The sequence below is a fragment of the Taudactylus pleione genome, unplaced genomic scaffold (genome assembly GCF_031769625.1).
Source record: "Taudactylus pleione unplaced genomic scaffold, aTauple2 ptg000244l, whole genome shotgun sequence".
In the NCBI taxonomy this organism is placed as follows: Eukaryota; Metazoa; Chordata; class Amphibia; order Anura; family Myobatrachidae; genus Taudactylus; species Taudactylus pleione.
This window is the reverse complement of record NW_028284646.1, coordinates 11,711,388-11,739,333: the sequence shown is the minus strand read 5'-3', so window position 1 is coordinate 11,739,333 and position 27,946 is coordinate 11,711,388. Positions and strand designations below refer to the sequence as shown.

The 27,946-nt window shown below is 45.0% G+C and overlaps 1 protein-coding gene across 1 annotated transcript; it reads left to right on the top strand.

Annotated features, from left to right (window-relative positions):
• Window positions 1-1,351: 1,351 nt before the first annotated feature.
• On the top strand, window positions 1,352-4,413 carry LOC148516672 (transmembrane epididymal protein 1A-like). Its single transcript, XM_088479761.1, has one exon. The coding sequence runs from the start codon at window positions 2,012-2,014 to the stop codon at window positions 2,867-2,869; it is 858 nt and encodes a 285-aa protein (XP_088335887.1). The 5' UTR covers window positions 1,352-2,011; the 3' UTR covers window positions 2,870-4,413.
• Window positions 4,414-27,946: the final 23,533 nt, after the last annotated feature.

The following is a 27,946-nucleotide window of genomic DNA, read 5'->3' as shown; positions in this document are numbered from 1 at the left end:
CTAACAGTGCATGTTTTCCAGATCACCTAGCTGGATCACAGGTGTGTTAATTGACAGGTGGTACTAATTATTCCTGAGGATACCTTGAAAACATGCAAAGTTAGGGTTCCATGAGGATTGTGTTTGAGAAACACTGCTCTAGAGGCTAGACCTGGAGCATTGATAATGATACTGAAATAGTTGGCAACATTTCATCGCTGAGACAGTGTGTCTGAGTACAGAGCTCACAATTCCAACTCTGCAGACCTTGGAGCACAAGAATTGAACATAACATACAAAATAATTAGGTGTATTGTTGTTCATTTATTGTTCAGCTACTTAAATATAGGGACATCTCCAGGGTGGATCTTGAATACCAGACAGTTGCCAGATATAATACACAGTTGCTAACTATGCATTTGGGATATGTGGTACCAAGACCTAACAACACAATTATCCAGGCTGCTGGAATTGCTGGTAGATATTTTTTTCAAGCGTGTTTTCTCTGCTTTAATACATTCTTGGGATACTATATTTGTACATATGATTTGAGGGCCATTAAGCCCCTATATCAAGTATACTGTGCATATATACTGTATAATTGTTTCCATTGTATTTCTGAAGTGCTATATGACTTTTTATGGAGCATTGATCTTTTTTTTTACTGCTGAAGTCGGGTGAATATACAGTATTGCAGAGTATTGATCATATACATACACAAAGCAAACACCCAATGTACAAAAAAATGACACATACAAAGTACTTGGCTGCAAACGGAATCACAAAATGCGCCTGAAATAAGTTGCAGATGTGTGACCTAATCAGAGTTGGCTGTATCAGCAAGTTTGTTACTGTGGCTCCTTCCCCTTCACCTGCCTGGGTCAGATGCAGCTAGAATTCCCATAAAGCTACAAATCGCAATACACAATGTAAATACACTTCCTTCCGTCACAAGTCATGTTTACAGCTGAAAGGGGGATACGCAGTGTGCAGAGAAAAGGCTGCATGTCCAGCTCTGGACAAGGCCCACAGTATACTGCTCTCCAGCTAGTGTGTTCCATCCTTTTCCAAAATGCTTATTTTTCTCTTTTAAATATAATTTAAATGATATTCGTGTTTTTCAGTGTGGAAAGCATTACGCTATTTTGCTAAGTAATGTGTATCCTCCTCATTCCACCTGTCTGTCCTTCCCATATGTAACCGGTTTTCTACTTAACATGTAGCATCCTACAATGTGCTTTATTTTTTCTGCATCACACACCCACCTGCAGTGTAATTATCATTCAGTTTGTACCACCTTGTGGGGTGTGTCCATAAACCTACAGGTTCTTATTATAGTCTCATTGCTGCAGACTGCACTGTCACCGAGAGAGGCAATGCTTCGCTTCACTCAGACTCCTGTGTATGACACAAAGAGGCAGCACTGATATGATCCTATGCACTAACATCTTTGCCAAACCCTTTGTGTTCATTGGAGTAATATCCTGAGCAGGTTGCTGTGTACATAAGAGGCTTCATCAAAACACTGCTTTATACAAGAGGAAAACCTGGAAACTTGCTGTGTGCCACAGACACATCATGAAGAAACTGTGATATACTAGTGATACATCAGAGAGGGATCAGAGAGCCTGCTGGAAATTAAAGAGCACAGAAAGACCATCCTTTACCAAATACACTACTGTGCAGCAACTGGGAGCTAGAACTTCCAATACAGCCTTTGCTCAAATATTGCTCTTCTAACTCTAAGGACATCAGGTTTGTCTTTGGGAAAATATTTGATCTAATCTCTGAGAAATCTTATTAAACATCCTACTCCTTATCTGTGGAAACCTTTCTGTAATCTCTTCAAGTTCAGACATCTTCGAACTGCAGAGACTTCTGACTTTCAGATTCACATTCTTTCAATGCTATGCCCTAGTGATTACGTCACCTGTTGCTGAATGAATCTTTAAACATTAAAAAACCTGTGCGTCATCACTGAGCTAGTGTTTTAAAACATTAATACACTAGTTGTTTTTGCACATTATTAGCCATGGGGACTTTTATCGGTCACATTTCTCCTGGGCTTGCATTCTTATCCTTTGGTCTCTTGTACGCAGTTCGCTATTCGTGGATGGTGCTGAATGGTTGCCATGTTCAATATGCTCCCATCACAAAGACAAAACAAAGGTTCTGGAAGAAGTTGCCCATAGAGGCAATAATGAAACTGGTTTATGGCTTTTTGGCTGTTTTAGCAGAGTTTTTCTTTCCTCCAGGAGTCCAAAAACTACGTTTCTTCCGATCAGATGATCCTGAATACCACTTTCAGCACCCCAGTGAGTGGCAGCATGCCACCATGTATGGGTACTTCTGTCTAAGTGGGGTATTGGATATTGTAAGTCAGTCTTGTCTGCAGAAACGGTGTCCATTGCTTGAACATGTAGGAGTAACTGCTGCTTTTTTCATTACTACCCTACTTCTCAAGTTCCATAATCATGGAAAAGAAGCAGTGGAGGTCCAAGTCCACCATCTATTATTGCTCACTTGTGCGATAACTTGTGTCATCATGATATTTGAGATCTGGCAGCCAAACCATTGTCGTCTCTGGTTTGCCAAAGCATGGCTAGTGAATGTGCAAGGAACATGGTTGCTACATGCTGCCTTTATTTTATACCGTCCGCCAACAGGTCATTCTTGGGATTCGGGGGACCCTGCTAACCTCATGTTTCTCACCACTTTCTACTGTTGGCACCTGACACTGGATGCAGGTTTAATGGGTCTGTTGTTTTGGATAACACTTATTGTGCACAGGTACCAGGGTGGTAGGTTATCAAGAAATGGCTACCAGATCGCAGGCGATAAGGCGGAAATGGCAAAACTCACTGGAGAAGAAGGAGATGAAGAGTTGTAATTGGGTATTTAAGCTATTATGTATATCACACTGGGATTTATGCTTCACAATAACTGTTCTGCTTCAATAACCTACTGTAAATCAGAGCCAACACATGCAGGTCAGAAAAGAAGAACACACATGGTACACAGACCAGCCACACCTTCAGTCTTATCTCACAAGTGGACATGAACCTTGATATTATTTGAATGGTGATCAACACTTAAGAGATAACATATCCTATACACAACAGGTGCCAGTAACTTGAAATTCCACTCCCTAAATTAAACCTGATGTGACCGGTAGGCTATATTGTTGCTGAAATAATTCAAATCAATATCTGAATGCGTGGAATGTATGTGTACATATTGTGTCATAAGATTGCTTACACATCGTCAGACTTAGAACCTACACAATCAAGTAGAAGAGTAAAATATGCAATGTTAGTGATTATGTAATTGGGCCATAGTTTTTTATCCTCCCAACTCTCCCTGACATTATTTTATTGCTTTAGTGCTTGTAGTTGTGTAACTAAAGAAATGTATTAGATATATGTGCACAAACCTTTTTTTTGTACACCAAACATTTTGTGTTCTGCAAATAAATAAACAGAAGGCAAATCAGTAACCCGGTCAGGTTCACACCTATAAGAGTGCATATCTATGAATGAAACTGAAACACAATATATGATTAATGCCTTAATATCATCATAAACTGCATGTGATTGTATAGTGTGCAACATAAACTTCAATTAGAAGATAAAGAATTATGCTTTTTCTGCATTATAATTCTGTGATACTGCTTCCTTTGTAAGATACATACCTGTGTTATTACTCCTATACATAACTAAGCACTAAGAGAGCCCTAGCACTAAGTTCAGTAAATATATAAGGCATATACTGTATACAAATAAATAGTTTCTTATAGCTTTATAGTCTATAAAATGACTGCATCATTGATTCTCCTGAGTTTCCGCAGCAACTTCTGTGTTTGTAAATAGAAGACTCATGTCTATTTGCAGAATATAGTGGGGTATTTATCAAAGTTGGGTGAGAGATAAAATACTCTCCAATCAGCTTCCAATTTACATTTTGCAGGCTGTGTTTAAAAAATGATAGAAGCTGATTGGTTGGTAATTTATTTGTTACAATTTTATCTCTCACCCATCATTGATAAATACCCCACATGGTGTTCGATTTATGCCACAGTGCTGAAAAATAATTCTGCTATTATCATGGGTTTCTAACATTTACACATGTTTAAAAATTGGCTAAAAATCTTCTGCACAATGTATTTTTGTAGTGTAGAATTTCAATGTCAGGATTGTTCTATAATGTGCACATTTGTCTAATAATTGTATTTGTTATAATCTTACCACTTTACTATCACCACGCATACATTACTTTATGGATGTTTGGTTCTACAGCTTTTAATGAGCCAATAAAGATATGACACAAATAAATGTGTATCAAAACTTATTATACTGCAAATTTGTTTTTATTCTGTTTTTTTTTGGGAAGGGGGTGTAATATTTGTTAGGTGTTTAATTCTGTATTAGGTGCTACAATGTTCACATAAATTACCAAATGTTGCTATTTTTAATATTGTACTGCGTTTGTTTTGCGACCTGCAGTAATTTCTTATATTAAATAGCCCTTTTACTGTCAAATGGATTTGTATTTCCATTCAGTAGTATATGACAGAGATATGCAAATATACATAATTTGTTTTGCAAATGCAAGAACTATTCAAGAAAAAAGATTAGGAGGAAATAGATTCAGATGGTATCCGTTTCTCTCTTTTCTTCATAGAGGCACTACTGCAGAAGTTTTGAAGCAAGGAGTACAATGGTAATTTGTTTATTACTTTTTTATTATGTCACACACACACATAATTAGCATATAAAAGTTGTAAAGCGCAACAATTAAATTATATATGGTATGAAATAACGTTCTATCACAATAATATACCATATGTATAAAAAAAATAATTTTACCAGGTTAATCTATAAAGATTGTAATGCCTATCAAAGTGGTTTGTGATTTATTTATTTTTTTAAAATAAATTATTAACATCTAATATACTGATTTCTAGAAATACAACATCGTAGACATTAAGATTAACAAATAAAAGGCAGCAATGGAATAAGAAGAAAACCAGAAGGTGTGTTCCCCTGGGTAGCTGCCCCCAGCATACTCAAATATATGGCTTCATTTATCAGATCACAGGTTCTCAAACTCGGTCCTGGATCTTTTAAAATGTGTCAGTGAGAAATGAATACACCTGTGCACCTGCTGGGTGACCTGGAAAACGTGAACTGTGGGATCCTGAGGACCGAGTTTGAGAACCACTGTATTAGATCATCTGGGACAGCCAGGGATTTGTGATTTTGTTTGTATGGCCAATTGAGGTGCCTCGGGACAGGGTATACTCCTATTCTCTCCATGTTTTGGATTTGATCTCTCCAATTTCTGGTGCAGCAATATTCCTTTTTGGGGGGGTTTGTTGGTAACAACTCATGGCCAGATTAAATTTGAAATATTAGTTTCTAGGTATTTTTCTCTACTTGAGGTATATTTCTATCAGAGCCCTCTGATGAAGTCTTGATGGTGAAACAAATAGGGACGTGGCCTGTTCACACCTAGATGATCTGACGTGCTATGGTCATTTGTTCCCGTGTAATACCTCACCAGGGCTATCACTGATAGATATGCTGATGTTTATTTTCTTTGTGATACGCATATGCCATATGGTTTTTACTGCTTGCTAAATAAATTTTACAGGATAATGCACTATGTGGCGATCCCTCTATTCTTTTGAATTGTAGACATCTGTACACCCCGACGAGTGGATTTGGATAAGAGGGGGAAGACATGGATAACATAACATCAGGTTATCTTAAACACACACATACCGCAGCACATATCCTAACCCACTGCTCCATGCTCCTTCCTCACTATCTACCCCATCTGTGTCGTCCCTGTCTGTCTGCCCTCCCCCTTTAGAATGTAAGCTCTAACGAGCAGGGCCCTCATCCCTCACGTGCTTCTCCTCCAGTAGTTATAGTATAATTTACTCGTAACTCCACACAATGACACCTAACACCTGGTTGCTCATGTCCTGCTGCTTGTTATGCAGCTATGTTTATAAACCATGTCCTTGTCCTACATTGTTTTGTATTACTATTAACTGTTTTTCTTGTGTGCTCATTTATGTACTGTGTAAGGCGCTGCGGAACCTTTGTGGCGCCATATAAATAAAGGATAATAATAATAATAATAATAGAGAGACATAGGGCCATATTAAATTTGAAGCGAAAAGCCGTTGCGAAAAATCTATGCATTGGGACCAGCGAAAAAGTATCACCTATGAATAGGTGGCGAGAACAAGTGCAGAATTGGGGTTTTGGGGTGCAGATTTTCAAAAAGTTATTCTGTATAAAAATAATTAAAAAAGCACGCCAGGACACCCCAAAATAGGTACATTAATTTTGGGGGCGAAAAAAAAAGTTTGGGGACAAACTTTTAAACTAGCGACATAGACTCAGGAGAGGTCCCCAAGTATGCCCCAGGTGTTTTTTTGATTGCAGGTGCTTGCGGAAGGTGGATTTTTCACGATTTTTACAAGTTCATTTTAAAATATGCTAGTATCCATTTTCAGGTACCCCAAATTTGATGGGACTACTTATTTTCCCCCAAAATAGCTAAATGCTATTCTTCACCACTGTCCCAAAGATGCTAAATAGCACCTATTGAGACCATTCAAAGACCCCAAATACCTTTTCCATAGCGAACCCCCATGTCAGAGCATCTTTTTGGGGTGTCAGGCTGATTTCCCCAAAAATGACAGCACCCACCTGTGAATGATACCTGGAGTGGTCACCGGAATCTGCGTCCAGGAATCCCGTTTAAAAATCAGATGCTGGTGTAATGCAGGGAAATGTCAGGCAGTGCTGCTGCTCAATCTGGGCCACCAGCTTGTGCACAGCTGGTGCCTGTAGTCCAGACGGCCGTTTTAATGTAATGCGTTTCACTGTAAATACCACTGAAGAAGCATTACAGCGAAACGGCCATCTGGACTACAGGCACCAGCTGTGCAAAAGCAGATGCCCGTGCTCATTCACATCCTATTACCACCTGGGGGGTACACGCACCTGCTGTATTAATGCAGGTCACACAGCAAGCAACAGCTGCCCGTTAGATGTGTTATGAGGGAGCAGTGGTGTAACTATGGTATTTGGAGCCCAGGGCAAATTTGAAAATGGAGCCCCCTCTCACCACTATGTACGTGCGCCGCAGGCGTGTGTGGTCACAAGGGGCGTGGCCACTGAAAATGGGGCGTGTCAACATGACACACACACCTTTCTTGTCACTGGGAAAAATTTTCCATTTGCACCTTAATGCAGTGCCCCTTATACAGTCCCCCCCTATATAGTACCCCCAGTATACAATGCCCCCAGTTGTGGTTCCTGTTATGCAGGCTCCCAGTAGTGATCCTCCATATGCAGTGCCCCTTACACAGTTCCCCCTGTAGTAGTTTCCCTTATGCAGCCCGCCATTAATTCCCCTTATACAGTGCCCCCAGTAGTGATCCCCCATATGCAGCCCCCCAGTAGTTGTCCCCCCCTATGCAGTGCCCCCTGTAGTGGTTCTCCATTTTCAGTGCCCCCTGTAGTGGTCCCCCCTGTGCAGTGCCCCCAGTAGTAAGCCCCTTATATGGTGCCCCAGTAGGAGTCCCCCTTGATGCAGTGCCCCCAATAGTAGTGGTCCCCCCCAGTAGTAGTCCCCAGTAGTGGTCCCTCCCAATGCAGTGCCCCCAGTAGTAGTCCCCCCTACACAGTGCCCTTTATAGTGGCCCCAGTAGGAGTCCCCCTTAATGCAGTGCCCCCTGTAGTAGACACCAGTAGTGGTCCCCCCCAATGCAGTGCCCCCAGTAGTATCCCCCCCAGTAGTAGCCCCCAGTAGTGGTCCCGTGCCCCCCCTCAAACAGTGCCCCCAGTATTAGTCCCCTCTTTAGTAATAGTCCCCCCTGTAGTAGACCCCAGTGGTCCCCCCCTGAAGCAGTGCCCCCAATAGTAGTCCCCTCCTTAGCCTCCCCCCCCGATAAATACACACTGAAATGAAACAATATATAAAGTAAACATTGTTACCTGAATCCACGCTGCCGTCCGCACTTCAGTTCCCCCGGGCTCACCGCTCTGCATTATGGGAGAGACGTCATGATGTCGCTCCCATTACCCACTGCAGGAGTCGGAAGGGAGCCGGCTCTTGCAGTGGGCGCTGCGGCTGCAGCAGTCAATGAGCGTCTATCTGACGCTCATTGACTGCTGTTTAACACACACATCGCCGCCAGCACTGGCGGTGATGTGTGTGCAGCAGCAGCCAATGAGAGTCTGTCTAAACTCATTGGCTGCTGGTTAACACAAACATTGTCGCCAGCACTGGTGGTGATGTGTGTGTCAGCACAGCCTGAGCCCCCCCACCTGCCACCCTCCTTCTGGCGCTACTGGGCAAGCGCTCAGGGGGAGGGAAGGGGCTCAACTGTGCAGTACAGGAACGGCTAATGGGAAGCCTAGCGCCGGTCCTGTGTAAATGTGTAGTGCTGACCGCACACACTGCGGTAGGCACTACACTGGCTAACTAGGGTGGGCCGCTACCGTGGCCGGCCGCGCCCCCTGCGTCGCCGGTCCCGTGGTGTCCAGGGCACGTGCCACACTCGCCCTGCCCTAGTTACGCCACTGCGAGGGAGTAGCTTTTCTTTATTTTTGTGATACCTTATCCCTTACTCCCACTGTCATTTTTTCTTATATATGAAAATGTGCCTCTGTGTGACACATTATATACACCTTAAATACTCTGTGACAGAAACTTATAATTTCCTCTTGTCACCTCCAAATCTGTCTGAATCACAGATCGCATATTGTACATACTGGAGTGTGATAATTAACTACTCTATTTATGGTATATGAACATCAGTAGAATTCAGCAGATTACTATAGATCACTTAATGTAAACACACAGTACTGGTTTATGTGCCTCTCTTTGCACAGATAATGTGCTTAAATACTCTGATAGACATCTATAATTTCCTCTTGTCACCTCCCAATCTGTCTGAACCACATATTGCATATTGCACACACTGGAGTGCTATAATTACTCTATTTATGGTATATGAACATCTGTGGAAATCAGTAGATGATTATAGATCACTTAATGAAAACACATAGTACTGGTTTATCTGCTTTTCTTTACACAGATAATGTGTTTATTTTATTCTATGCTGGCTGCAGGGGATGCTGGTACAATATACACTAGCATCAAGCACTAGTATGTTTAGTGATATACAAATTATTCACAAATTGACGTATAATTTTTCTAAACCATACTATGGATGCCTTATATAAAATTATTTCCTGTGTGTAAAGACTGTTGCTATAATCATTAAGTATTGAGACTTGAATACTTTATCAATATTTGCTGTATCAGTGCCTTTAAATTTTTATATCTGTCTATTTTCATGCTGTTTGTCTTAGTATTGACTTATTATTTTTAAGCATAATTTAATAAAAGTTAGATTTTACATTAACTACTAAGTGTGCCCCCAAAAAAGATGAGAGTTCTTTTCTTCTCTTTTCCCCCCTTATGATCATGTTTGTACACAAATGCAATCGCAGTTGCAATCTCTCACGGATCGCATGTGAGAAAATAAGCTAATGACTCCCTCTGCCGACCAGTGCATAGAGACGCCCTCTGACAGCATCTCACATCCGCAGCACATGCAAAAAACGGAAACATCGAACGCAGATCAGGGGGCCACCAGCCTGCTGAGTAAGTCTAACCTATCACAGACTCGGCGGGTCTCCAGACACACAGAGGGCTCTCCTGCTGCGAGCAAGGACGCGGTGGCTGATTTATGCATGCCCAGAAAACAGTGTAAGCTCACTTTACAAATGAATCCTATGTGCAAACGTAAATGTAATACAATCTCTGCATGTGCACAGTACAGCTTATACACGTGCAATAGCTTGATCTGCATAACATCTGCATTTACGTACAAATATGAATCGGCCCTTTGTGTTGAAACCAGAAAGAAAAATCCCACGCTCGGTTTTACCCATAATGTACATGGTACCAGCTTTGTGGCAATATTAAAACCATATATGTATACAAAACAGAAAGATGGTAACTGTGCTAATCATAATATATTGCAAATCTGTGTGTATCTAGTATGGGGATTTTGTTCATATCTTGATCAAAACATTTAAGCTTGCAGCCCATCGGCAAGGGACCCAAATTCTCCAAGTTCCTACACTAGCATATATGCCCAACACACTATTATATTGTAGTTAAATGCACTCACCTCTCAGGTACTGCACACAGGGTGATAGCTTTTATTGTTGGTGCCGATAGAAAAAGTCTTTCTGCTTTCTTGACTTTGTTTTTCTTGCAGCTTATACCACATTTTGTCCAAGTATCACCTTAGAGCGCTTTACCCTATGATGCCCTGACACTGCTGACATGCAGTAGCTGGAAGTTTGTTTTTTGTTTTTTAATCTGTGAAGCTGCCGACTGCTCCTTCTCCATATTGGCAATAGGCAGGGAGCATGGTAATGGGCTACGTTGTCACAGCCCAGCACCACACTACCAAAAAGAGAAGATGCCTTCCCTATTCCACACAAGGAAGGGTATTCAATCAGAAGCGAAAAAAGTCAGAACATTTTTGCCTGTCCGACTTTTTGCCTCATTCACCTGTTTCAGAGGCGAAATCAATCTTTGCGCATCCCCGCTTTTCACCTAATTCAATTTCAAAACAGGTGAAAAACGGAAATAGGCAAATGCAGAACAGGCGAAAAGTACTGAAAGAATTGGGGAAATCAGTCTGTACCCCAGAAAAAGATGCACTAACATAGGAAATCAATATAGATGTGTACTAATAGCCAGTGGCGTCCCTCCCCGTGGTGTCACCCAGGGCAGGGAGAGGCGCCGAAAAAGGGACATGGCCTCGCGGGACGGGGGCGTGGCCTCGTGGGATGGGGGCGTGGCCTCGCAGCCCGAACCCCATTGTCCCGTTCTTCTTACCGATGGGGCCGTGGGGGAACTTAAGTCGGGTGTGCACTGTGCAGGAGGGGAGGTGCGGACTGCCTTGTGGTTGCAGTGCCAGCTCCCTCACAAATATAAGGAGCCGAGTGTTGTCACAGAGGTATGCAGGCGGGATGCCGACGGTCTAAATCCCGTCCATCGGCATCCCGACTGTCTAATCTCGGCAAGGGTCTAATGACAGGCGTTGAAATCACGACGCCTGTCATTTTACCTATGCCAGGAGCCCGATGTCCGGCATCCTGATCGAAGGTAAGCCGGGCACGAACAGCCGCCGGGGGGGGGAGGGTTAAGCTAGGGGAAGAGGGGTTAGGGTTAGGCACACCCGGGGGGGTTAGGCACCTCCCCGGGACACTTAGGTTTAGGCAGCCGGGAAGGAGGGGGTTAGGTTTAGGCACTTAGGGGGGGAGGTTGGGCACCCCTAAGAGAGGGTTAGGTGGAGGGGTTAGGTTAGTTTGCACTTACCTTAGCTGCTGTCGGGATCTTCTCCTCTGCCGGGCTGTTTCCGCTGTCGGGATTTGAATCGCCGGCTGTAAATCATACCGATCCCGTCAGAGAGGTGGATAGTTGTAGAAAATTAATAGCATGTTCAACAACTGTAGTTTTTAAGTTCTTGCAGGGAAGAGGGTCTTAAGTCCCTACACTTGCAAATGCTAGGATATTTGAGGCGGTTTTTTTTTTTTTTTAAATTATATTTATTTACAACAACTTCCAAAGTAATCTATCTTATTAGATCAAAATAAACAAACAATATAGACTCATAGCAATTAGTTTAACAGTAAAGCTGGGTACATGCTATACAATTGCGTACCCAGCCCGCACACTCAATTGCGTACCCGTCTTTGCACACTGAATGATGCTGTGTACGACAACATTGATGTGTGGTTCCATGGTGCATTTAGCATTGTACCCTCAGCTGTGCAGCATAGCAGATGGAACAATGCCATGATAAACCCATGTTCACACGCAATTGGGCGTACACATTATATGATCCGAATGATATATCATTCCGATCCACGTTGGAATTATGTACTGTGCGACGGATCTCATAGCTCGTACCAGCTTTACAATACATAACCTCATTAGGTTTATGTAACACTTTGCAGACACAATATAATAATGTTATGTCTTCTGTACCACAGTATGAGTATATTACATAAGCAATGAGTATTATAGAGGTGCAGAAAAATATATGATGACCGTATTGATGCAATGCATATAAAAGCATACATCTGCATGTACAATAATAAGTGGCAGCATATGAAAGTGCAGCAAAGAATAAATGGTCTGGGTGCTCAGTATTACAAGCAGAGTCAGCAGCACAACAACCAATAGCTTTACTCTAATTCAGGCATGTCAAACATTTTCTGCGGCCCCAGAATGAGGGCTCACATATACTGTATATAATATGCCGCCCACAGCTCTGATCGGGTAGTGTTTACTTTACAGGCTGGCTTCAGAGGCCAGTGTTCCCAGTGATGCAGCGCGCAGGTGCAGGGCTGCCAAGAGAAATCCTGGGCCCCGGTACAGCAAGTTCTCGGGGCCGCCCCAGCCATACACAGCACGTAAAATCGGGCAGCCTACCAGGTACACTACTGGATACTATTGTCTGCTGTGCATCTCAACTGTCAATGGTTGTAGAGCGCATCCCCCAGGACCCAATTATTTTTCGAAAGCGGGTCCTCCACTGTAATTCTGGGGTACAGGTTGCGCTAAAGAATGTAAGTGGGATCACTATATATATATATATATATATATATATATATACGCACACTTATGTGTGTGTATATATATATATATATATATATATATATACACTGTATATATAATTATACACACACTTATGTGTATATATATATATGTATATATATACAGTAAAATCAGAAAACCCAGCACTCACCATGTTTAAACACTCACAATGATGTATAAATAAATAAATAATGGGGGTTTGGTTCATGGATTGATCAATGCATTTAAGCCTGCAGCCCACATCACGGGACCCCACTTTCTGCAGGTCCTACACTATCCGTCACACTGATGGAAACCTGGTAGCTGCTATCACATCAGCAATGTGGTCACAGGCCACTTGCACCCCAGTCCTGGGAATGGCGAGTGCAGGTCTGCACCCCAAATCTAGGGGTGGCGAGTGCAGTGGATTTCTGACTTTGTTTATGTGGTTAATTTTTAATTAACCTTTTGTGATCATAGCTTTCTCATGCACCCTATGTGCAAACTCATTTATATTAACCTGTGTCAGCTGTCTTTTTGGTAGTGTGATAGAAGCTATGTCAGGTGACTGCCTTACCTTTAAAAGCCATTAGCTGGCAGGTGAGCTTTAAACCAGGTAACATTTTTTCAGTCTAAACTATGTGATAGCAGCTACCAGGTTTCCATCAGTGTGACGGATAGTGTAGGACCTGCAGAAAGTGGGGTCCCGTGATGTGGGCTGCGGGCTTAAATGCATTGATCAATCCATGAATCAAACCCCCATTATTTATTTATTTATACATCATTGTGAGTGTTTAAACATGGTGAGTGCTGGGTTTTCTGATTTTATTTATTTAAGCAATGTGGTCACAGGCCACTTGCACCCCAGTCCTGGGAATGGCGAGTGCAGGTCTGCACCCCAAATCTAGGGGTGGCGAGTGCAGTGGATTTCTGACTTTATATATAAACAGTATATATATAATTATGCACACACTTATGTGTGTATATATATATATATATATATACATACATACACACACACATCTATATAAAACATAATTTAAACATATATAATACTACTATTAATATATATATATATATATATATATATATATACAGTATATATATATATATAGTATATAAATATACAGTGTATATATAGATATATACATATACACGCACACACATATCTATATATATATAGCTCCTGGACTACTTCCAACACATAAACTTGTATTTTGCAAAAAATACAAGTGCCATCCATTGTGTTTCCATGGACTACGTGGAAGCCTCAGGCACCCTGGCATAGAGATCTTTTTTTACTGGAGTGCTGGACTTTATTTGTACATAGATATATATATATATATATATATATATATATATATATATCTATCACAAGGAAGGATGGATGTATTACAAATATAGAAACTACAGCTCTGTCTCACTCACAGTCACTAGGCTCTTCCATCAGTGACACATACTCCACACAGAGGGCCTGATTCAGAGACGGATGCTCTGACAAGAGTGCTCGCTCTGAATCAGGGCCCTCCTACCTATTTTTGGAGCGGCCTCCTGGCCGCTCGCATAGCTGTGGGTGATCACCCACAGCTTATGCGAGCGGCCAAAATGATGGTCGCGATGGTCAAGACCATCGCGACCATTGGGCTTGCGACGAGACCCTTGCGGTAGGGTCTCGCTGCCGCAAGCCCAGGAGTGCTGGGGCCGGCCCCAGACGGTAGGCGTTCCCATGGGAACGCCTCCGTCTGGGCAGCCACGCCCCCGGCACGCCCACCAAAGGGGGCGTGCTGTCACTCACCATCAACAGCACGCCCCCTTTGGTGCGAGACCCATAGCGACGGCTTGGCCATCGCTAAGCGGGTCTCGCGCATGCGCATGACGGAGCTCCCTCCGTCGTGCGCATGCGCACTAGGGCACCATCGACCCGCTTGCGAGCGGGTCTGAATCAGGCCCAGAGCCCAGTAATCAGCCAGCCCTTCCTTCCTGTGTCTTCCAATCCCCGCCCACCTCCTGGAGCCTGGTTAACAGTGAGTCTCTCTTGAGATGATGACATCATCATCTCGCGAGGCTCCGTCTCACTCTTCAACAACAGGCTTAGGAAGCATTAGCTCCGCGGCGGCTGGGAGTTAGTAGTGACACAGAGTCCGGTGAGTAAGACACCCCCCCTCCCCCACACACACTTCCCCCACCCGATCTGCCGCCCTCCGCCGCGAAGGTTTAATAAAGGTGTTTTTTATTTTATTTTATAAAAAGTTTATTGAAAAAAAGAATCAAACAGCTACTGGTGTGTGCTGCGGCCCGGGCCCCCTGGCATGGCCGGGCCCGGGTAATCAGTACCCGCCCTCCCCCTCTCGGCGCCCATGCGCAGGTGACATCACCCATGTCGCCCGCGATGAGCGGAGCCTGCGCCTGCCGCTCTAGATCAAATTAGATCCAGAGCGGCAGCGTCTACGCAGGATGACGTGGACTGGAGCAGTGCCCAGCGGCCATCGTGAAGAAAGGTAAGTACTGCACAGACAGGGGAGTGTGGCCTGTTCTATACTCGGAGGGGGCACAGCATAAGGGGCATTACTGGGTGCACAACATAAGGGGCATTACTGGGGGCTCTGCATAAGGGGCACTACTAAGGACATTACTGGGGGCTCTGCATAAGGGGCACTACTAAGGACATTTCTGGGGGCTCTGCATATTGGGCATTACTGGGGGCACTGCATAAAGGGCACTACTAGGGACATTACTGAGGGCACTGCATAAGGGGCACTACTAAGGACATTACTGGGGGCTCTGCATAAGGGATATAAATGGGGGCTCTGCATAAGGGGCATTACTGGGGGCACTGCATAAGGTGCACTTCTAGGGGCATTACTGGGGGCTCTGCATAAGGGGCACTACTAAGGACATTACTGGAGGCTCTGCATAAGGGCCATTACTGGGGGCACTACTAAGGACATTACTGGGGGCTCTACATAAGGGGCATTACTAGGGGCATTACTGGGGGCACAACATAAGGGGCACTACTAAGGACATTACTGGGGGCACAAAACATAAGGGGCACTACTAAGGACATTACTGGGGGCTCTGCATAAGGTGCATTACTGGGGGCACAACATAACTAGCATTACTGGGGGCTCTGCATAAGGTGCATTACTGGGGGCTCTGCATAAGGGGCATTACTGGGGGCACAACATAAGGGGCATTACTGAGGTACTGCATAAGGGACATTACTGGGAGCTTAGCATAAGGGGCATTACTGGGGGCTCTGCATAAGGTGCACTTCTAGGGGCATTACTGGGGCACTGCATAAGAGGCACTACTAGGGACATTACTGGGGGCTCTACATAAGGGGCACTACTAGGGACATTACAATGTTCCCAAAGCAGCTGGGTGCCTCATCCCACCCACACTGTGCCACCCTTCCCTCATCTCACCCACACTGTGCTCCCCCTTCCCTCATCTCACCCACACTGTGCTCCCCCTTCCCTCATCTCACCCACACTGTGCTCCCCCTTCCCTCATCTCACCACACTGTGCTCCCCCTTCCCTCATCTCACCCACACTGTGCTCCCCCTTTCCTCATCTCACCCGCACTGTGCTCCCCCCTTCCCTCATCTCACCCGCACTGTGCTCCCCCTTTCCTCATCTCACCCGCACTCTGCTCCCCCCTTCCCTCATCTCACCCACACTGTGCTCCCCCCTTCCTCATCTCACCCACTGTGCTCCCCCCTTCCCTCATCTCACCCGCACTGTGCTCCCCCCTTCCCTCATCTCACCCGCACTGTGCTCCCCCCTTCCCTCATCTCACCCGCACTGTGCTCCCCCTTTCCTCATCTCACCCACACTGCTCCCCCTTCCCTAATCCCACCCACACTGTGTTCCCCCTCCAACACTTAAACTATACCGATGCTAAAAGGAAAAGTCATCCAGGGCCATCTTCATTCTTCTGCTTCTGAGTCTGCATGCCTGATGCTGGTTGCCTGGGTCCCTGGAGAAGCTGAACACCACACTGACTGGGGTGGGGGCGGAGCTTCCTATTGACTCATCAGTTCTCTCAGCCAGTGATCAGAGGAGTCTGAAGCAGACAGCTCAGCTTACTTCAGACTCCTCGGATCACTGGCTTAAATATCCGAGGAGTCATCAGGAAGCCAGGTCCCGTCCCCACTCCAGTGCTGCTCAACTTCTCCAGGGCAGATGGCAGCAGAAGATGTAGTGATGCCATCATGTTTGTTTTTACACAGGGCCAGGTCTTGCATGTGTTTGCAGCTTGCGGTTGCAGACAGCTGGTGGCCCCCCCGAGTGTCTGGCCATGGCGTAGGTAGACAGAGCGGGAGGGCGGCCTGGCGCTGGGCCTATCACTAGCTCACTTTTACTGTGCGACTGCTGTGGCAGGGGGGTAGGAGCGGATGGGCCCCCCCCAAGTGTCCGGGCCTAGGACTCCAGTCTCGGCAATCCCCCGTCATGGCGGCCCTGGCGCTGGATCTGGGGAGCCCTTATAACAAGGGGTGAAGACCAAGTACCCGATGGATTAAAAAGGTGTCAGGTCCGTGCTGCAGTGTGGAGAAGCAGCCGGCACACACAAGCTACAGAGACACTACCTGTTGTGGTGGCTGGAGAAGAGGTGTGTGATTGTGCGAGTGTCTGAGTGTGATGTGTGTGTTTGTGTGTGTGTATGACATGTATGTGTGTATGAGTGTGACATGAGAGCAGCCTGTCATGCCCTGGCTATTAGAATACCAGGGCAGAGAGGCTTATGATTGAATGGGGTCGACCCATGAATTTCCCGGGTCTAAGGTGTAGTGTGAAAGGGGGTCTCGAGCAAAAACCCCGGTCTGAGCAGAGAAATTCCCAGGTCATATGTCTGAAAGTGGTATTAGAAGAGGTTGATTCAGCCTGAAGTTTGGATAAATGTAAATATTTCTTGATATAAAAGTTCTTTGTCTCCACATATACAGTATATCTTTATATGTATCTGTACTCTATTCCTTGTCTCAATAAAAAAATACTGTTAAAAAATAAAAGTTCATATCTACGATTTTTTTAGATTGCTGTTAGACTTTGTCCCGGAGTGCGACATGTATACTACCCCTTTCAGACAGAAAACCAAAATTAACAGATCATACATTACTACCCGGTAATTTGCTGATCAACACAGGTTTTTTTTTCTGTCTGAAAGGGTCAACCCAGGTCGAAATTCCCGGGACTTCGACCCAGGAATTTACCAGGGTCGGAGACCCGGGAATTTAGACCTGGGGTGACCCTTTCAGACAGAATAGCCATGCAAATTACCGGGTAGAAATGTATGAGCCCAGTAATTTGCTCTTCTGTCTGAAGGGGGGTACAGACAGGGACCGGCAAAACAACCCGGCACGCTAATGCCGGGTAAAATCTGTTTTTTTTTTTGCCTTTTCTGTCTGAAAGTGGTAGAAGCAGTGCCAAGCGCCCTGCCCCCTGAATGCATTATGTAGTGCAGAGGGGGTATGGCCGCTAGCAATGGGAAGTGCAGAGCTGCCCGGATCGTCCTCAGAGAGATAGATTGGGTGCTAAATGCATGTTGTTGTTTCTGATCACTTCAGACTCATTTTCCATCCCATATACAGTACCTCCCAGCTTCTGGCAGGACAATACCGCTATTCAGGTACTGTCCCAACGTCCCACCTGAGGGCTGCACTATCCCGCGGTGGGGGAAATCACTGACGAGCACAGCATCTTTAAACTGTGCGGGGAGAGTCTGGGGGCAGCCCAGCATCTCCGGGAGTGCTGGGCTCGCCCCCAGAGTGCCGAAAAGGGGGGCATGCTGCGTGGCCATGGCCCATTTTGGGGCGCACGGGGTCCCAATTATACACTTAGCAATGTTGGTAGGTACGATCCTTATACCCTGCTGCACATAGGTCAGAAAAGCTTCAGCTACATGGGCGAAGCTACAGTGGGTGCAGGAGGTGCCATTGCTATGGGGTCTTGAGTCTTAGGGGGCCCCGAACCCAGGTTATATAGTTACCTACTAAGTTTCCGGAGTTTACTACTATGCAGTTGGGTCTGGCACATTTCTTGGCCTGAAAAATGGGGGCTCATCAGGGCTCACATAGGTGGCGGTCTCTGGGCCTTATTCAGCATGGATCGCTATTCTGCTGATACGCCCGCAACACAGTTGCTAATATCAGCGGTGATATGTAAATGTGTAATTGCATTGCGATCGCAGCCTGACATAAGGACGCCCACTTCCCCTTACTCACATCCGTATACTTGGGCAACACAGCGAAACAATCAGTAAGTAACATTGAGTAACATCAGACCCATACGTACAGTTAAGGCAGGTCAGACCTCACTCAGGAATTGCTAACTTCAGCGGACGCTATAAGGCCTCAGGATGCGTCTGGTATCTCAGTGGCTAATTTATGCACACCCATGCAACGCCGTTGAAATGCACTGGCACGCCTGCGTTCGTCCGACCACCCCCTCCATCACCACCCACAAAAGGCACTTCCTGTCAATCACTCTGTGATGGGTCTGTGTGGTCACTGCGATCACAGTCCCGATCGCAGCTTCTGCATGCGCAGTGTGAAATAATCGTCCGATTGCGTGCGTATAAGCAACTGCGATCCTTGCTGAAACAGGCCCTCTCCCTCTCAGTGAAGCTCAGTACTAATATGATCCATCTCCTGTGCTCCCATGTCACCCTACCAACACAGCAAAACTAATCAGTCAGTATGCTTCTTCTTCATAGCAGTCTTTGTGAAGTGAGCTGTGAGGAATGGGTATGAAATACCTGCAGTCGGGATGCCTTCTGTCAAAATAAAGACAACGGCATCCCGGTGGTCGGGAAAGTATACTAACCCACCCCCCCTTCTTCTCCTAACCCTCCCCACCCTAACTCTTTCTGTTAGTGCGTAAACTTAAGTCTCCCCCCTTCGTGCCTAACCCTCCCCCCTTAGTGCCTAACCCTCAGTGGTGCCTAACCCTAACCTCCCCCCCCCCCCAAAACCTAACCCTTGCCCCACTATGCTACCTAAACCTAAACAGCCAACCGCTAAGACGCCCCAGCTTACCTCCTTCGGGGTGGCGTCTGTCTAGATTCTGGCATCGGGATTAAGAAAGGTGTCAGGATTTCGACCGGCGGCATCCCGTCTGCCGGTCTCCTAACTACATCCCAGCTGTGGGGCGGGGATTGAGTTGCAAGAGTAGGACTGCTCCAGAAAGGTACAGTGGCCCTGATTCAGAGACTGACGCTCTGAATCAGGGCGGCATTTTTTTTCTTGACCACCCACAGCTTTAGCGAGCGGCCGGGTGATGGTCGCGATGGTCCCGACCATCGGGGCATGCTACGAGACCCTTGTGGTCGGGTCTCACCGGCCGCAAGCCCCAGTGAGCTTCCGGCTCACCACTGACATCACTCGTGATGTCAGTGGGGCCACCCCCAAATAGCAGGCGTTCCTTCGGGAACGCCTCCTTTTGTGTAGCCATCCCCCAGCCCCGTCTACAAAACGGGGCGAGCTGTCGATCAACATCGACAGCCGCCCCTTTTGTAGTGAGTGCCGGAGCGAGAGAATTTCTCTCTCGCTCCGGGGCTCACGCATGCGGCTCCGGCGTGTACATGCACAGTGGGGGACAATCGACCCACTTGTGAGCGCTGTGTGCTCGCGAGTGGGTCTGAGTCAGGCCCAGTGTGCTTAGATTAAGAAGATCTCCACTCAAAGTGGGATCTCCTGCACTAGGGGGCGTCTCCCTCAGGTAGGAAGTGGTTGGACCCTGACTCCTCCTTCCCTGTCTTTACACTCGCTGGAAATTGCAATCTTTTCAGCCCTGAAGGCCCTGCAACTGTGGGGCTGCCATGTATGATTCAAAAGCTGCCAATAGTGATGGAGCACTGGAAGCACTGCCATCTACAAATATGGTGAGATAAGATTAAAGGTTTTACAAGACCCTCTCCTGGTAATTTTTGCGGCTACAGCAGCACAACACCATCTTCAGATGGCGTTAGCAGCTGGGGGCCAAACTCTGGAATGTTTAGTCTATGATAGTCTTATGGTTTTTACGTCAATACCACAGTATTATCGAATTTGCCATAAGCTCATTTTTTCTTTTTACCGTTTATTGATTTTTCTAGAGAATAACTAATTCCCTAATTAGTAGCTGCTGTGACATAATCTAATGTAAAGCTGGATACACACTATTGAATATATTGGCAAATCTTGCAATCTACAGTGGATTGCAGTGTCCATCGTATAGTGTGTACTGACAACAAATTCATTGTTTGATTAATTGTGTGGTTACATCTTCCCACCTGGTGCGCTGCACATCAAATGGGGCTATGCGACATACGATTCGATTCACTAACATTAATACTGTAACGATATATTGTGCCATCGTAGGAGGGGGTGGTTGAATTATGCATTGTGTACGCGGCCCATCACAAGATCACCGTATCATTCAGGTGTGTACCCAGCTTTTGACCCATATCAAGTGTAGGTGCCTGATTTATTTAATTATTTCCATCACTATTGAAGATGGTTTTCATTTGTAAACCATAATCCATTGGCATGTATTCTATTATACACAGTTTCCCTTATGATATAGATGATATTAAGATTAACTACTAGATTTGTCAGTGATTGACCTTGTCTTCCAAAATTTAAATATTCATTTTGTATTCTTTATAATTTTGCTGTTACATACAGAAATGCTATTAAACCCATTATAACAGGAACAATGCTGCCACCTAGTGGATTTTTTTATCATGTTTGCATGCCAGGTAGCTTCGTTATTTTTCCCAACACACTGCAGGTGCCTCAATAAAACATTTACAGGAAACTTTATATTACTGCAACAAACGTGACACAGGCATGCACCGTTGCAGACCCTCCAACATGACCCATTCCATTAGGTACAAAATGCTCTGCTCCTGGACTTCCTTCGTAATTTATGATTGAAACCACCTGTCCTGAAACACCCTTCTCATGCAATAACTAGTTCAACACAGGTGACTGCAATCAATAATTAGGTGGGAAGTCCAGGAACTGAGCATTTTGTACCTAATGGAATGGGTCATGTTGGAGGGTAGGCCGTTGTAGCTTGACAATATCCCCTTCTTGTGGGGCCTGATAGATGGAAAGGTTATAATTTAAAAAAAAAACTCTGTCATTGGAACTCTAGATTTAATTGAGAAATGGGCGCTCCTCAGTGAAGGAAGACGAGAGAGAGATAGCTCCATGTGGAAAGTTCACAAGGCCCACCTCCAGCAATACAGAGTGAGAGTTGCAGGAGTTAGAGGTCCCTTTGGTTTAGGACCCCAGTGGGACCATAACGCAACCTGACATCAGCGTACAGCAGAGTCTGTATTACTATATTCTTCACAGACTTATATCACTAAGAAGCAGAGCTTTCTCATGTAGAGGCTGAAAGTGTGGCCACTGTAAATTCAATCCCTGCTGTACTCAGAAATAACAGGATGTGAGTATTACAGGAATCTCTGCTATTACAGTTTGCTTGTGCCGTAAAAAAGTGGTTGGAGAAATACCCATCTTGGCCACTCGCCCAAAGTAGGTACAGAACCTATATTTAAATATACACTACTTTATATTTGTCTATACCCTAATACATACCTTGTTGCTATTGCCATCTCTTGCACCTCTACCCACTGCTACTTGTGTGCCACATGTGTGTTCTCTGAAATGCCAGATCAGTCAGCAACAAACTGGCTTCTGTCCTGGAGCTCTTCCTCTGTCACCTGTTTCTTTTGCTCTGTGATGTTGTATTTTTCCCTCGTGGACCTCCTATGGAGATCTTTACTTCTCAACCAGATAAACAAGGTGGCTGCACATTCCGTGTCGTCCACTTCATTAGAATTCACTTAACTAACCACCTATTTTTTCTCTCAGCTTTTGCCCCACTGGCTCTGCCTCATAATTCCTTGACCAACGACCTGCTCATGGACAAGGGCCTCTTTTCCAATCTCAACCACCTTCACCCCTTTCGTACATTCAACCAATCTCTTGTCCTGTAAACTCTTCACTCTTTATGCCTTTGTGACACTGTTCTTTCCTGTTTCTTCTCCTACTTATGAATGCTTCTGCAGTGTTTCACTTCTACCACAGCTTTCTCCACACTCTTTCTGTTGTAGTTCCAAAAGGCTCTGTCTTGGGCCTCCTGCTCTTCTCATACACCTCTTCTCTTGATGAACTCATACAATCCTTTGGCCTCTAATACCAATTCAATTATGATGATAGAGAAATCTCTCTCTCTTGTCCTTGAAACTGCCTCTCTGCCATCTCCACCTACATTTCCCAGCGGCAGCGCTATCTCAAACTTAACATGGACATTTGTCACCATCTTGCCTCTCCCTTGTCCCAGGAGTAAGCCTACTCTAATCTCCCTCTAGCCATTACATTTTTTTATCATGTTACCTAAACTTGCTGCCTTGATGTTACCCTCGACCCCTCTTTACACTAAAAATAGAGTCCCTCACCCTATCCAGCTGCTTCTCCTTCACAACATTGTCAAAATATATCCTTTGCAATGATAGGATGTTGTCAAAGCCTAATCCACTTCCTTGTCATCTCCCGCCTAGATTACTACAACATCCTGATAGATCGCTTTTCTCCTAGAATCCATCCTAAATACTATGGCAAGATTTATCTTTCTCTGTTACCAGTCCACCTCTACTGCACCACTGTAAAAGTCTCCATTGGCTTCCAGTCTCTGCCAGGATCCAATTGTACAGATCTGCCCAGCTATTTTGTTGCTCATGGTGTGGCGTGAGTCGCGCCATGGACTTGTGGCGTGGCATGCAGGCCTCTGAGTCGCGCCATGGACTTGTGGAATACCGTGGTATTCTTCAACGAAGGATATGCTATGGCATGTAATACAGTGCTTAACCACTGGGTGGCGAGTGCTCCACTTTTGTAATTGCATGTAATACAGTGCTTAACCGCTGGGTGGCGAGTGCTCCACTGTTGTAATTTGTACTGAATGCCTTGTACTGAATGCCATACTGTTAAACTTACAGTAAATTGGATGGATATCACATTCACAGCATTTGCATGTTCGCACAACCAATACTTTATTTTTAATGTCACATAATGTACATACAGTACAGTACTGTACCGTACAGTAAGATCTTTTAACAGGATGCAAATCACTGCACATACAGTATTGTACTGTACATACGGTACGGTGCAGTAACTGAACAGTAGAGAAGTTGCCCGAGTTGTTGTCACGGTATAACCGATACTGTAGATTAATGAGATGCACGCACAGCTTTCACTGAGATGGGATGAATTACAGTATGACAATTATTTTTTTTTAAATTAAAAACAGCAGCGGGAGGAGTGCACAAGGATGAGGCCGCTCTGTGCGGTTCACTGTAGCTGTCGTGTGGGCTAGTGGTTAGGTGATCACTTTGGTAGAATTATGGTCCCGGGTTCGATCCCTGGAAAAGAATACCGTACCGTATATTTTTTTTTATTGTCACTGTCTGCTCTGGACACTATAGTGAAACTACTTTAGTAGTGTTGTACTGTAATACTGTAGTGTTGTTGTTTAAAAGGCTGCTTAAAAGTAAGACATTGCAAACTGATTGTGCGTTTAAATAGTGCAAAACTGTCGTCAATGTCTGCGCTGTGGTGGCTGTCTGCTTCGAGGGGTTGCAATGGGATTTCATGCGCATGCCCAGTGGAGGGGTTACAATGGGATCTTTAGCGCCAAGAGAGGGCTCTGTATCACAAACTGTGCGGCCAAAGCGCAAAACGCAAACATGCGACAACGTAGATGCGTCTCGGCCTTACACACGATAGCTACATCCCTTGGACTGTGTCTGAGAGTGGTTTCTGACTGTGAGACAGCGCTCTGTGTTCAAAGCTGACTGTGCGTTTGAAGTGCAAAATAGCGTTGCATCGCAAACTTATGACAATGGTGAGGCTGTTCCAACCTTGCACACTAAGTACGGTAGTACTGGGATCTGTACGAGAGAGAGCTCTCTGTATTACACGGTTGGCGCTATGGTGGCTGTCAGCCATCTGCGATGGATTAGAAATGGAGGGGGTGCAATGGGATCTGTGGCGCCAAGCCATACGCCATGTAGCGCTATGCCATCACTGAGCATGCGCAGTTGGCTGTATTACTGCAGTCGGTATGCTGTTGAATTTCCATCTCTGGCGGGCGCATGCCCAGTAGGAGGGTTGCAATGGGATTTCTGGCGCATGCCCAGTGGGCCGAGAGTCATACACAGTGCATCAGGTCCTTCCCCCAAAGCAAGCAAGAGCCTCTCATTACCATAATAAAGGATGCTTTGTTAATCCATTTACTGTAAGCAGTCAGTTCTGCCCTAGTGTCCTGAAAAATTTTACGAATAGTGACCATTGCCAAGGACACCATCCCCCATCTGCTAGGACAACTAGTGTGCCGCTATGAATGTGCCTGTACTGTATATTAAAAACTGACTGTGCCATTGAATTTAGCACCACAGAATAGTGATTTCATAACTGCAGAAACTGGTAGTGAATCTACTGTATAGAATGAGAGACAGGGCTGACGGTGCTGTGTATAGCATTACACCACAAACTTGTGACAATGTAGTGATAGTGATTTCATGACTTTAGAAACTTTTCAATCCCGTGATGCCCACACTACTTTGCCACTACGGTTATGACTACATTACAGTGCACCACAGACGCCTGCCGTAACGAGTGAATTAGTGTCGACGTGCGTCATGCGTCGTGCGATGTATGACGTGCGTCACTGGCTAGTGAAAATGGCTGCTATGAGGGCAAGACGCTACTCGTCCGGCAAGCTCTTTGTCTTGGTGAAGTGGCGGGACCAAGCGTTCGCCACAAACCAAGACAAAGAGCTCGCCTACAGAAGTGCGAGCCACGAAATATATAGCCTATACGGCGTGCGCCGCAAAGTACGCTCACTCCAGCGCAGGTGGGGTGACCTTCTGAGGAGGGACAGGCCTCGTCTAGAGCGCATTCGGAGGCGAATAATTCGAAGTAAGTACAGCATTGCTGTATAATCACATGAATTACAGTATACTGTACAATAACGAATACAGTACAATGCATGACACTGACATACTCTACATTACTATACACTGCACTGTAGGGTGTTGGATACTACAGTATCTGACGATGACTGACAGTTGTTACCCCATACTGACATGACTGGCAGACATTTGATTGACAGGCTGATTAAATCTACAGTACTGTACTGTACATGGACTAAAGGGTTACACACTATTGGTCGACATGGCTTGTTTGATTAATAAACCTACAGTAACAAAAGGCAAGTTGATTGATCCACCATTCTAATGTCTGTTGACCAAATCTATGTTAACCTACAATACTGTACACACTATTTTTCTGTGCTGGGCCTGCCCCCTTTAAGTCTGACATTATTACTGTACGTCATGGACAGATTCAGGGGTCTCATATCAGCTCCCAACTGTCATCTCACAGGCTGTTTGAAAAATGAAATTTGGAAGCTGATTGGCTGGTATCTTATCACTTCTCACTCTGTGCCCCATTTACAAACTAAGGGAAATACCAGGGGGAATCTGCTACTTAACTGTAAGGACTTGCTGCTCGGATTGTCTCATCGGCACGTATCAACAGTACGAGCCCTTGAGATACTACTACTACCACCTGCAATGCTGCCTGACTTCTAAGTCGCTGTTGTTGCTGCTCATTACCGTGATCTACTGTACCTCTGCAACTCTGCCTGACTTCCGAGTCACCTTTGTTGCTGTACCCTGAGCTTCTACAGCTGTTTCCTACAGTATCAACCCGCTGGTACTGTAAGTACGGTAGCTTGCTACAGTATGTTATGGTTCACGGTAATTTTGCAGTTTGCTGTGCTAGACGCTGATTTGCGTAGCCAGGGTTCAATGCATACGGTACCGTTTTGTTTTGCTCGGCGGCCATTTTAGTTTCAGTCGCAATATTGCTGTGTTTATCGTCCCGCTGCCTCGGTATGCCACATCCTTCACCCATCCCCGTAGACGCTTATTTGTGTATCGAGTAACTATCACACACACACCGATAGTTTCCTAGTCTCCCGCTGCCCCTCATAGTCTCCCGTGAGTGACCGTCCTGTACCCGCCGCCATCTTGTTTTTCTCAGTGGCCATCTTAGTTTCAGTCGCAATATTGCTGTGTTTATTGTCCTGTTTGTCTCCTTCATACGGTAGATGCATATTTGCGTATTAAGGGGCATACTGTATGAAAGCTTGATGTGAGATTAAATTGGGAAATATATATCACTAATTAGCTCAAAACTATCATTTATTAAACACAGCCTGCAAAATGAAATTTACTAGCTGGTTATACTGTACAGTACATTATATACCGGTGTACACATGTTACGGCTGATGTACAGTAAGAATGTAATACCCCCCTGTGTTTTTTAGATACCGAACATTAAATTATGCACTGTATACTGTACTCAGTCTGTATACTCCGCAACAGTACTGTACCGTATTTCTCTTGTTCTCTCCACAGATTTTGTCGTCAAACATGGCAAAAATCAGCAAAGCCATCAGCAAGATAATTGCAAGCATGAAAAAAGAACACAAAACAACACGACAGATCCAGGCCTGGCTGAAAGAGTGTGGTGTTCTTGTTAGTTTACAGACTGTGCGCTATCATGCATTTGAGAGAACGCGGAACAGATATAGATTTCCTTCTAAATGCACATGGTAGGTACTTTACATCAACCTTTTTTTTATTATACTGTATGTTGCTAGATTGCTACTGTATTGTGTTCCAATTTCAACACTAACTGTCCAATAATTGCAACAGTATATGCTCTGTATGTGTTCTACCGTAGGAGCGTCAAAAAGATTGTGCACAAATTGACTTGTGAGGCTGATGAGCGTACAGCTTTACAAATCCAACGTATTCTAAAAGCAGAATGTGACCTGGACATCTCCTGTTCCAGCATCAAACGGATGCATAAGGAACTGGAATGGACTTTTGGCCCTACAAGGTACTGTACATAAAATACATACATACATATATACTGTATTATCAATAATGCACTGATTTTACATGACAGTAAACTAAAACTTGTTTTTATTCCACAGGATAAATCCCATGATAAGGGATGTTAATAAAGTAAAGAGAGTTGAACAAGCACGACGGTGGATAGAGAGTGGAGAGAATTTTAATGACGTAATTTTCACAGATGAAACTTCCGTTTCTCTCGAGAGGTTCTCAAGACTGTCCTTCCGACACCGTGCACATCTCTCACTTAAACCACGTCCGAAGCATCCGTTAAAGGTCCATGTATGGGGA